The sequence below is a fragment of the Carex rostrata genome, chromosome 8, assembly GCF_964058835.1.
Source record: "Carex rostrata chromosome 8, lpCarRost1.2, whole genome shotgun sequence".
NCBI lineage: Eukaryota > Viridiplantae > Streptophyta > Magnoliopsida > Poales > Cyperaceae > Carex > Carex rostrata.
In genome coordinates this window covers 11,989,808-12,002,352 of record NC_135925.1, presented here as the reverse complement: position 1 = coordinate 12,002,352, position 12,545 = coordinate 11,989,808, and the positions used below count along the sequence as shown (strand labels likewise).

At 34.5% G+C, this 12,545-nt stretch overlaps 2 protein-coding genes across 5 annotated transcripts; both read right to left on the bottom strand.

The window, feature by feature from the left end:
- Positions 1-3,258: 3,258 nt before the first annotated feature.
- On the bottom strand, positions 3,259-5,585 carry LOC144557880 (chaperonin 60 subunit beta). The gene is made up of 2 exons (XM_078306511.1): positions 5,221-5,585; positions 3,259-3,520 (listed from the first exon to the last, which is right to left on the bottom strand). Exon 1 carries the CDS (start codon positions 5,356-5,358, stop codon positions 5,221-5,223), a length of 138 nt encoding a protein of 45 aa, XP_078162637.1. The 5' UTR covers positions 5,359-5,585; the 3' UTR covers positions 3,259-3,520.
- Positions 5,586-6,102: 517 nt separating this feature from the next.
- LOC144557879 (chaperonin 60 subunit beta 4, chloroplastic-like) lies at positions 6,103-11,052 on the bottom strand. 4 transcript variants are annotated; one of them, XR_013512812.1, is made up of 14 exons: positions 10,753-11,051; positions 10,539-10,664; positions 10,255-10,392; positions 9,798-9,893; positions 9,392-9,634; positions 8,781-9,024; positions 8,123-8,292; positions 7,932-8,009; positions 7,766-7,837; positions 7,594-7,714; positions 7,199-7,291; positions 7,018-7,110; positions 6,529-6,685; positions 6,103-6,427 (listed from the first exon to the last, which is right to left on the bottom strand). XR_013512812.1 is itself a non-coding variant. In XM_078306508.1 (14 exons), the coding sequence occupies exons 1-14, from the start codon at positions 10,885-10,887 to the stop codon at positions 6,414-6,416; spliced, it is 1,764 nt and encodes a 587-aa protein (XP_078162634.1). In that variant the 5' UTR covers positions 10,888-11,052; the 3' UTR covers positions 6,103-6,413. The 4 variants fall into 4 exon arrangements, 3 of the variants coding, with proteins under 3 accessions (XP_078162634.1, XP_078162636.1, XP_078162635.1); XM_078306508.1 differs by having other exon boundaries at positions 7,594-7,698; positions 10,753-11,052; XM_078306510.1 differs by lacking the exon at positions 6,529-6,685 and having other exon boundaries at positions 7,594-7,698.
- Between the last annotated feature and the right edge of the window lie 1,493 nt (positions 11,053-12,545).

Here is a 12,545-nt window from a genome sequence, read left to right as displayed (position 1 = left end):
GTTCAAAAGCCAAACTGCTCTTCTTCTCTCAGCTGCTCTCGTTTGCTATATCATACTTCGTTTAATGCTCTTGCATGCTCTCTCTTGTTTCTCTATCTCCATTATTCTAGAGTTAGATTGCACTGCGTACGACATCTGTGCTGGTAGAAAGGCTAATTAGCATCTCTCCATTTTTCTTTACAAATGGAGACTCCAGAGTTATCTGACATCACTGACGGGGATGGGCGTAGCCGGACCCGTACCGAGTCTGGTTGGACGACTTACTTGGTATCTTCCATGCATGATGACGGTGATACAGACAGCAAGAGTTCATTGGCCTCTGATGCATCTACCGGAAACATTCACACAGAAAAGACGAGGCATTATCATGACAACTATTATGATGATGGTGGTGATGAAGATGATGTTGATCATGGTAAAACCTACGACAATCAGAAGGAAAAAGTGGAAAAGAGTACTGAGAAAAACACAGAAAAGAAATGGTTCAGGGGTTTGTTCAAGAAAGATGGTTCTTCTAGCAAAGGCGGTTCTAAGAACAAGAAAGCTAACATCAAGTGTGGTAGATGATTTGGCTAAGCTCTCCAAATATTATTTTGGCTTATGTTAAAGCATATTTTTAAATTGTTTTAAATAATTCTTTTGATGCGTATATCTTATAGTCCATAATTAAATTTCTCAAGATGCGAGTGTATTAGCTCTGTATAGCATATAAATAATTAATGTTGGCTCTATATATAGTTGTATACTTCACTCTGTCAAAAATGATTTACCAAGAAGATGTTTTGATTCTTTGTCACTTTTTATTGAGAAAAAGTTGTATGAACCAGATGAATTTAACTGCATGCGTATCTCTTTCTCTTTTTCTATATATGTCAAACTTCAACTGACATCGAAGTTATATGTACATCAGATTGACTCTTACTATGTTAGGTCTTTTAATTGACTGATCTTGATCATATCAGTCGGTGATCTTTAGTTAAATTTACTAGATGCTACTAAGCTAGCCTCTTGACTTAAATAGGTTTTTCTATGGAATCTTCACTATACAATTTTTTTATGATCTATTGAATTTGTATTTAGCATGGCCGCCCCTGCATCTATATATATATATTTTCGAATATTTTCTTGGAAATTGCATTATCTATTATATTAACTATCCAGCTCAACCTCAAAACTTTACAACCTAGAAAAGAATAAAGAAGTTGCATCTCAACTGACCCACAGATGAGTACAAAACTGAAAGAATTAATTAAACAGAAGCTGTTTCTTAATTAAATAAAAGAAGAAAAACTTGAATACTAAGATTGAAAAGAGGTTTAACTCTCAATTGGGCAAAAGTTTGCAACATTGCCAGTCTATTCTCGGTTGGCATGAGCAGGAATAAAGATACAATAGCTCTTCAAGACTGGAACATGACCTCTTGCACCAGGAGTGTCATTTAATGAGGTGCACAAGCAGCTCATTGAGTATAAGTGTAACATTTCATTCATTATGACAATGACTCTGCTTGTACTCTAAGCTCCGAACTTTAAGTAAAGCCTAATTTATTTGATATAAGCTCCGAACTTTAAGTAAAGACTAATTTATTTGATATAAGATTTTAAGAGTAGAACTAAGGTGTTCTTAAACTTTTCAAAACCTATTAAATTGGCTTAAAACCATGAATCCAAAATGTTAAAACTGATCTCTTCACAAGTGATAAGCATCTGTAAAATTTATAAATTTATCAAAAATTATAAGAAAAATAATTGCATTAAAATTAGTTTCTAATCTTTTTTTTACTGCTAGACTTTATACTAAATCAATTCAAAATTTATAAATTATACATATAAATGCTTTACTCATGAATTAGATTAATTTCAACATTTATTCCAATCTGATAGATCTTGGAGTTCAGCTAGCTCTTAACAACACTCTAGTTCTACTATAAAGTTCAATTTCACTTAAATTATGTAATCTTTTATCAAATTAAAATATTAATTGTAAGATAAAATATACAATTTCTTAGCTTTCAATTAAGTAAAATTTTGAGTTCATAATTTTTCAGAATATTTTGATTAAAAAGAAAATCTAGCTAGGTACGTAGCAATCAATGACACACACAACAAACTAGAGCTTAGCAAGCTAGCGATCTTACTTACAACATAAGCAAAACCCTGATCCATTATTTTGTTACTTCTGCTAATTCATAACAATTGACGTTTGAAAAACTAGTCTTTTGTCATCACAGTTTTTTTTATCATTAGAAAGTACAGTATGTCCTATAATCTAGTTAATAAGTGCATGCATTAAATGGTACAACTAGAGCATGAACTTCCCAAAAGGGCTGATGTTGCCCGTGCATATGAGCTCACCATTCACCAACACCAAGTTTAGTGCTAGCATGTGGGCAGTTTAATACCTATCTGTTATACCTAACAGTTGCATCATAATCATATTGTAAATTATGGCATTATTAGTAACATTAGGTCTAGTTAGCTACTAAGAAAACAACATAACACCGGCCAGCTCCGTGCATCTAATTTGTTGTTTCGTTCTTATGTGTACGTGGGCCCACGCAAACCAAGAAATACAAAAGAGGAACTATGAAGTTAGTCATCCTTTTGTCAAACTTGACTAACAATGAGAATAGTTGATTTATCATTATATCATATAAGTTGATTTCAGAGCATCATTAACTTAATCTCATTATAAGTTACCATTGGGCAACATTTAAGTCAGAAAGATGTTTTGATGAAATGTGATTCAGATAAGTACACTAGAACAAACTCAAATATTCCTTTATCATTCCAGATTAAAACAACCATAGTATAGGTGAGGGAAGCGGGCATCGGATCCAAATCGATCCAATACCCATTCGAAATTGTCCAATTTGTTTCATGCTTCGTGCACATTTGATCTGCACAATATTAAAGTGTGGTGTGCATGGATATTAAGGCGAATCAGATGGTTCTAAATGGACATTGAACCAATTTAGGTCCAATGTCCATCGGAGGCGCCCCAAGCTGCTTTGCCTGGGATTTTAGTTTGAAAAACTGAAAGTACAGACTTTGAAATAAAATTTATCATTTTGATGAAATTGGATTTCAGCCAAGTCACACTTCCATTAATACTTTAATGTAAAAACTGTCCTGGGTTTTTTCAAAATAGAGGTTGGTAAATTGTGATATTAACCTAGTTGGTTTTTCAATAGCAGTAGATCAACTAATGCCAATACTTCGCAACCCATCAGAATATTCTTTTTCTCAGACCTTGATATACTAAAATTAAATAAGTGAGCAGAACTCATGAATTGATAAATTGTTGCTCTCTGCACATACACACTAGTTTTATCAATGCTCTCTGCAAAAACGCACCAGTTCCAGAGTTCTAGCTATGTACATTTGAAATTTGAAACAGATTTGAGGGGCTTATTCTATTAACTGATTTATTCGTCAAATTATTACAGCAATCCTAACTTTAATTTCTACAAACAAAACTTCACAACTTCATGCAGATCCATGCATCAGAACTACCAATCCTGCAGTGCCAAAAATGGAAAGGGATCCAAAATTAGGCTTTGCTTCTGGAATAACGTTCAGATCAACAATTGCAAGTCAATGATGATTTGGTTAAAAGGCTTTGGTGGTTAACATCAAGAACTTCAGCTTATGCATTTAACAAACCATTTATGGCATGATTACAATAAGCCAGTGCAAAATGCCATGACTATACTTAATAGGTATTTATTTGCAGTTTATTGCTTATGTTGTGCATCTATAGATTCATGCTACCAGAGCTTGAATTTCAAGGATCAGATAACCTCAACTATTAAATAACAAGCCCGGTACTGCCTGGTATGACACTGGTATTGGAATAACATGTACATTGACAATGATTGGATTAAGCCAAGGTTCTAAATAGCGTTTATCGCGTCATAGCGGAATGCCTACAAAAAAAACTAAAACGAATAGCGTCGCTATAGCGAAAGCTATGCTACATAACGTTTTTTTTATTTTTATAAAAATTATATCATATATTTGTACTAAATATCAACATTATCTAAGTCTTATAGAATAATAAATAATATCAAATTGATTAAAAAATTATAATATTCATATTGAATCAATACAAAGTTCAAATTGCGACTCAAAATATTCATAGTAATACTAATATCATAAACTATCGATCTTTTTCTATTCAAAATATATTCAGCATCATGACATAATCTATCTTTTTTCTATTTAAATTTCAAAATAACCTAAACATCATAGCATAATTAACTATCTTAATCTATTCAAAATATTCAAACTACTATACAGTAAGTATCATTTTGTTACTTCAAGAAATATCTTAATATATTCAATCTAAGCCTTTATTTAAAGCCTATAAATTGAAAAAAAAAAAAAAACTAATGTTGCATAGCGCGCTGTTGCTTCCTTATTTTAATTTCGTTTGATGAATTTCTCATTAAATATTTAATAGTTTAATATAAAACTTAGTACGTCAATTGCAAAAAAAAAAATCACGGTTAAAATCCAATATGAGCCTTTATTTAAATCCCATATAAATTGAAAAAAAAAAAAAAAAACTCATGTTGCATAGCGGGCGCTATTTGAGCTACATGCTATGCTCTATAGCGGACCGCTATTACCGCTATAGCGTTCGTAGCTCAAATAACGTGTTATTATGCCATAGCTTAGCGTTTAGGGTCCAAAAACGCTATAGCGCGCTATTTAGAACACTGGATTAAGCCAATTTAAAGGAGCTATGCTATATATGGATACCACAATTGAAACCTTTTAACTAAGCTTTTTAATCCAATGATTTACCATTTCAGTTTATCAAATCATGAAGTCTCAGAAATTTATCACTAAATACACAATTTATTTACCCGTCCGGACTATAAAACAAATTAAAATAAAATGCAGAAGCAAAATGTAAATAGAAAGTCATTAAACCAAAAAAAACCCAATCCCCTGAGCCCTGTTATGCTCCAAATGAGAGCCAGCACCTGTCAAAATGTAAGCATGTGTGCACACCAGGTACTCGATAGAATGCCCAACTGAATTTACAAATTCCCCATTTCGTACATTAGCAAAGGGCCCTACATGATCAATCTATCCAGATCCAACAATTCAAAATTCTCCCGCAGTACTGACTATTCCAGAATCATAAACCGCGAGCATTGCAATTACTAGATAATTTAGTGACGACAGTACGATTTTAAAATCACCATACCTAGGATTTGGAGTGGTGAATGAAAGCGGTTGTGCAGAGAATTGCAGCGATGAAGGCGAAGAAACCAAAGACGACCACGAGAGAGATGCCAGCGACCGTCAGATCCAGCATCACTTGCACCAGATGTAGGATCATCATTTAGGCCCCTCTTGCTCTCTTTCTCTCGGTACTTGTTCCTCATTAAAAGAGGATGGAGCAGAAAGGCTGGGTTGGATTTAGTTTATAACGGTCTGAGAGAAATGGGGAAGCATTTGATTGATTGGAGCAGCAGCAATTGCCAAGGGTCGCACTGCGCACCGCTCGAGGCGTTTGTTGGCTAACCACGACGCCATCTGTCTCTCTCTCTCTCTCTCTCTCTCTCTCTTTCCTGTAACGGCCTCGCTCACGGCAGATGAGATCACGAGTTAGATTTTCGAAGGCTCCATTTCCCTTTTTCAGTGCTAAAGTTGGGATAACTCGTGGATTGGGTTTTACATGTAATTAGGGCTGAGATTTGGATTTGACACCAATCTAGGCCCAGTTCGTATTTTCTATGTACTTCTAAACACTTGCATTATTGTCTTTAGTCACTGAAATTATTTTTAGCACGTCAATGGTCAAACCGCTTTCCCTATTTTGAGATATTCACTCAGGTTTCGAATGAAAATGAAAAATATATTTTATCTAAATACTATCACATAACCAATTATCTGTAAATTCTGTTCTTAGATAATTCAACACCAACATAGCTATATTTTACATGCATTTCTTCATCCCATTTATCTTCCTTGCAATCCTCAATCCATTCAGGGGATTGGAATAAATACCATTTATTCACTTGTTACTGTAAAACTTACAGGCATTGAATGGAACAAAAAAAAAAACTGTAACTGAGAAATTGTATGTGGATTGTTTCTTTAATGAAACAGGTAACTGTTGCTCCTTTTTTTTTCCTTTTCAGAAAGAAAAACAAAATGTAACTGAGATGTTCCACAAATACTGTAATTGTACAAATAAAGGAGACCGAATTGGCACCATATTCAAAAGAAACATCCTATATCACTTGTACTAAAGTCAGTTAGCCAAGAGAATTTTCCTCTTGCTTGATATGCCCCTTCTCAATATGTTGTTTAACACTTCTTCTCACAACTCCTGTTCATATTTGTTGAGCCGAGCTGCTCCATTGCAGATTAATTTACACGTCAATTGATCGATCACAAGGCCAAACCTGACAGTTAAGGAACTGGCAATATGAGAAAATATGATCGGACATAACAAACAATTTAGGCATATTATAACATTATCAAAATAAAATTTAACAAATTGAACCTGTAGGCGGGATCATCATTTTAGGCATCATTGTTTTAGGTTTAGCAAGAAACCGGGGTAACTGAACGGGCTCAGTTTTCTTCTCAACTACTGCCAGATCAGAGGTCAGAAATGTCTTCGCCACAGCTGATGCATGCAGTATGCAACATCTTACTACCTGCTCCATTTTGAATACATTGCCACTAAAATTTAGTCATTTTTTTCCTATTCATTCATTAATTAATTTATTTTTCTTTCTTTTCTTCTACTTTTCGGGGGTTGTTGGGTGGGACAAATTTAGAGTTTGATAGATTCATTGTTCATCTAGTCATACACATTGAAGTTTGTCAGATGTTTAGTCAAAGCACAACTTAGCATGTCCCCTTCTGGGCAACATGCCAGTCAAATCAGAAGCAAATTGAGCAATCAGTAGGAAACTAAGGAATCCTCATACAGAAGAGATAGAGAAAGTTAAATTACAAATAAATACAACAATAGTAGGTAGCTTACCTTTGTTGGGTCTAATATTCCAGCAGCAATCAAGTCTTCGTAACAATTGCTAGCGGCATTATATCCATAATTCAAATTACTGTTTGCCAAAATCTACAGAATGCGGTAACATTATGAAAATTTAACAACTTGTGTAATTGAACTGAAAAAAAGGAAATCGGTTAAATGTGAGAGAACAAACCTTGTCCACTACAAAGGTACCATTCTTGCCAGCATTTTGTGCAATTAATTTTGACGGGTATCTTAAAGCCCGTTTGAAAATATCAGCACCTATCTGCATAATATAAACCGATAATTAGATCATATATCATGCCACATTACATACTCTCCTTAAAAGCAAACTAAACTAAATATAAAAATTTAGACAATTTATCTCAAGTTTTGATGTCTGTTGATAATGAGAGAACCATATCAAGGGAGAAAAAAAGTAAATGGCAAGTAATTTAAGAAAAAGAGATAGCCTGCTAAATCTAAATTAGAAAATGTCCCAATAAAAGCTAAATTCTGGAGGCTTCTAAACCACATATTACATGCACTTTTTGAGTTTTAAATTATGGAAAGTTTTTACATTTGTACCTTTTGTTCTTCATTGTCCAATGTTGCTTTTATCTCATCCACTTTCAAAGATAATCTCAATAAGCTACATCCACCCCCCACAACAACACCTTCCTCAATAGCTGCCTACAAATCATATAGCCTATGTTAAAGGTGGTATTAATTACATGTGTAAAAACAACTTCAATTCTACCTTGGTAGCATTCAAAGCATCTTCAATCCTCAATTTCTTATCTTTCAGTTCCACTACCGTTTGTGCACCAACCTAGTATTTGAATAAACAACATTTCAGAAGTACTTACATAGACAGGTCTAGTTAGAGTTAATCAAACAAAATTTTACCAAGTCCCAGATCTTACCTGGATAATTGCAATTCCATCACTTAGCCTTGCAATTCTCTCATTCAATATTTTCTTTTGAAACTTCTCATTTGAGTTCTGAACAACAGGATGTTACAATTTAGATATTTCATTTAACTGATATGATCTAGACATCACAGATAAGAAGATAAGAGTATTCGTTTCATCTTATACATAATACAATACCATACCTCAACTAGACGCTTTAACAAAGCAATCCTTTCTTTAGCTGCGTTTTGTGTACTTCCATCAGTAACAATTATGGTTGAATCCTTTGTAATGACAACCTTAATAGCAGAACCTAAGTGCTCTCTTCTGGCCCTCTCAAGAGTCAACCCCATTTCGTCCCTCACTACTCTACCTTTAAAGCAGAAGTTTTGTCAGAATAAGGCAGCAAAGTAAAGCAGAGCATTCTAAAGAAACTAACTCAGTACTTAACAGTGACAATCTTTGTCATTTGTGAGGACACAAGTTCAAGAATTAACAAGTACTACTATAAGATGCTATTCTTACCTGTCTCCCCTCTCATCACAGAATAATTTTTACAACTTGTCCCTTTGATTATCTTTGAATCAATTTGTTATTGTTTTTAACACTTCTTTTTCATGCACATAATTATGATTATGGTTTGAGAGAAATCAGAAACTTCAATGGGAAGAGAATGGATCGATTGGATCAATATTAGCAGGCACAAAGTGAAATTCTAAATATTACATCATAGTAGCATTATTGAACCAGGGGAAATCTGTCAGTTCAACCTCAAAATTCTACCAAGCATTAGTGGTCATATAGTTATAGGTATATTTCAGGACTATCTGAAAATCAAAAGAGAAGATTTAATTTCTGTACCTCCAGTCAAGATTGCAAGATCATCTAAGTAGTCACTCTTACGAGCACCAAATGCAGGGGCTTTGATGACAGCTATTCTAATAGTACCCTTTAATTTGTTCTTAATAAGAAGACCCAAGGCTTCTGATTCTACATCCTCGGCTATTATTAGAAGGGGAAACTTTTCTTTAACAGCCGCATCTAATATTTTATTAATTTTAAACATCTCTTTTACATCATTGATCTTTTTATCCACCAATAATATCTGCAAAAGCAAAACAAAAGAAAAGACTAGTATTTTTAATAATTTAAAAACTCAACATAGACAGGTTTGCATCAACCCAAATCAAAGTTCATGTGGAACAAATTTAACACGACTTAAGAACTCAAGAATACCAATAAAAAAAAAAAATAAGCCCACATAACCAACAGATGTATAAAAAAAATGTTCTTCAGCTATGAAGTATATGTAAGATCAAAGTCAATATCTCAAAACCAACCTCCATGTTAATAGCATCGAAACAAATCATGTAGTTTGAAATGTCTAAATACCAAATTTGAAGGTTAATGTAAAAGAGAGTTGGTAAATGCACAGAAGTTCAAAGAACTTTACAAAATCATAAATCACTGACCTTGCAGTCCGTAAACTCAACTTGCATATTTGTGTGATCTGTGACAAAATATGGAGAGAGATAGCCACGGTCGAATTGCATTCCTTCAGCTATCTCCAGATTATTTTCTGTTGACCTCCCATTTTCAATACGAATGAATCCATTTCTACCAACTCTACTAAGAGCTTTAGCAATCATGTTCCCTATCTTTTCATCATTTCCCGCACTGACAGTTGCAATGAACTCAATTTCATGATCTAAAATCTGACACACAAAAAGCAGTCCTCAATTAGGCACCAAAGCAGTCCTCAAATGCGGGATTTTATGAGAACCCGTACTCGTACTTCAAAGACGTAGTAGCACCGAAAAAATCACCAAAAATTCCATGGATAATTATGCAAAAGAAACAGTAAGAAGCTGTTTAAACCTCTCTGGACATAAATCTGAGTTCAGAGACCAGAGCATCTGCAGTCTTCCCTATACCCCGTGCAATTTGAACTGGATTCATTCCTGCAGCCAGTACCTAATTCTTGAAGATCAGTGATGAGGAAATCAACAAGCACTTGTTAACCAACTAGTTGCTTAAAAAGCTTAAGTTGATAGTATTTGGTGGATTTTACACAGTCACCTCTTGACAAAAATATGAGGTGCAGGAGCACAAGCCTTTATTTTTTATTTTTTAATTAATGGTGTTGATGTTTAGTAAGGGTTTGCTTTAACTGGTACAACCTATATCCTGCGGTAGCAGGGGTGATGTGATATTTCCCATTTTGTGTGTGTGTGTGTGGGTGGGGGGGGGGGGGGGGGGGGGGTACATGTTATTCTGATACCTAAGAGGGGCATGCATAAAAATGACCTAACAGCAAAATGGATAAGAACAGTACCTTCATTCCCTCCGCAATTAAACCCTGAGCAAGAATGATAGAGGTGGTGCAGCCATCACCGGCAATACTATTTGTCTTTGCACCGGCTTGTCTCACCAATTTGACACCTAGATTCTCCATTGGATCATCCAATTCAATCTTACAAAAATTATAATTAGCAACAAAAAAAGAAGAAGATATAACCATTAGAGAACTACCATATCCCCTTGTAAATAAGTTCCAAATACGTATACCAATAATATGGGATTATTACATAATGGCTAAAAAAAACATAAAGGTGTTACCTCTCTCAGCACAGTTTCACCATCTTTCACAATCTTAGGAGGTCCATAAGGATTTTGCAAGACCACATTTCTGCCCCTGGGCCCCAGCGTAACCCCAACTAGCCGTGCAACCAGGTCCACTCCAACCTGCACCAAGTCCATTCAATCCAGAGTAAACCCAATTACAAAAAAAAAAAAAATAGATGGAAGGGAGAGGTCCATTCGGATTTCTGACCTGAAGTTTTCTGGTGGCAGCGAGGTCGTGGTTGAAATGAAGGTCCTTGTAGATGGGCTTCGAAGGGGGCTGCTTTGGAGCAAAGGGGAGCTGCGGAGGCATTGAGAATGCACTTGGCGCTGGATATGACGCCATTAAAAAAGAACAAAGATTGGCAGTCTTTCTTTTCCTTGGACCGGAAATCTTTTTCTACTTTAGAGAGAAAAGGCAGGGGGAAGTGTTGTGCGTTGCAGTTGCAGGATAAGATGCTCACTGCTCATTTCTCGTAATAGAAGATGAGGAGATTGTAGCATTGTACATACCCATACAGAAATTATCTCGTCAGATTATCCGCACCGAAATATCTGAGTCCGTGTCCCCCAGGTACCGGAGGTGCAATTGAAAAACTTGACGGCCCAGATCAATTTCAATCATATCAAACCGGTGCATGTTGAGGTTGTGGGGTCTGCTTTGAGATTCGTGCCAAGTGAAATTAACGGTTCAGATTTATCACTTGCACCTCAGGTACCTGGGGTGATACGAAATATCTCGGCCCAACTGCAGCTCGTCAGTCGGCAATTTTTTAAATGGTATCAGGCATTTTATTTTATTTTTTACTGGTACACTCCGAATTTAAATTTTTTTAATTTCCAGCATAAACTTAGTTTTTTTTTTTTTAACTTTGTCTATCCGTTCAAGAAAACCGATTCGTGATTCATGAGCCGTGTTGACTAGACAGTACTAAGTTTATACAAAAAAAAAAATGCAATAAAAACAATCTTACAACGCTAGTTCAGCCAACATAACACGTTGCAGTATTATTTGTGCTTTAAGATTCGTGCCGAACATATTTTAACGGTTGAGATTTTCCAAAACACACTGAAAGTCTGAGATATCTCAGAGGATGTCGAATCGGAACTTCGTATTTGGCTCTGTCAAGTGCTTTATGAACTTGTATAGTTTTTTAAGTTAAATGTGTCCTACATAATTTTTTTTTTTTTTTTCAAATTTGAAACTTGTCAGAATAAGTTCGAACATAATTAATATTTGTTAAGTATAAACTCTATATGATTTTTAAAAAAAAAATATAAAATCATATAAAATCTGAATTTATATACATGCAGAGCCATATTTACACGGAGGGATCTTAGTGCACTCTAAACATGATTTAGCCACCCCATAATTCAATTTGTTTTAATTATGCATATTAAAATTTAATTAAATTTTTTTTTCTGGTATTTTTTAATTTTCTAAGCTTAGTCCCCTCATAAAACAATAAATATTTACTTATAGTTTAGTAGTGAAAGTTGTTCATTGAGTTGTTGAAGAATATTGATTCAAATATAATCTTCCACATTATATATTTTACATTTTATTTTCCAAACACCCTTATCTAAATATAAAATTGACAAGTGGCAACCTAAGCAAAAAATTAACAAATAATGCCCCCATCGATTGCCACTTGCCAGCATAGCACCAATATACAGGTTTAATTCATGTTTTATTCTTTTTTTTTTACTTTTCCGAACCGAACTCTAAATAAAACGCAAAAAAATGTATAATATATTTTTTTAGCAAATAAAATGCGAATAAAACACAAATCACAAATTATTTGCGATAAAAACATGAAAAAAGCAAGTTTTTGTTTTTGTTTTTGGAGGGTTTTGTTTTGGAATTTTTGTTTTTTGTTTTTTTGTTGTATCGAATTATTTTCTAATTATACTCAAATCACAAACTTTTTACCCGTCAATTCAACCCGAACTATTCATTTGTCACTATGCTTGCCGGCAGCCCCCACAAAGCCACAAGCATTA

Excerpts from the sequence above, each read along its gene's own strand:
- LOC144557880 (XM_078306511.1), bottom strand. The coding sequence starts at position 5,358 with ATGATGATCCTACATCTGGTGCAAGTGATGCTGGATCTGACGGTCGCT.
- LOC144557879 (XM_078306508.1), bottom strand. The coding sequence starts at position 10,887 with ATGGCGTCATATCCAGCGCCAAGTGCATTCTCAATGCCTCCGCAGCTC. Across the intron at positions 8,293-8,780 it reads TCTTGCAATCTTGACTGGAG|GTAGAGTAGTGAGGGACGAA; the intron begins GTACAGAAATTA and ends TCTGCTTTAAAG. Across the intron at positions 7,111-7,198 it reads GTACCTTTGTAGTGGACAAG|ATTTTGGCAAACAGTAATTT; the intron begins GTTTGTTCTCTC and ends CGCATTCTGTAG.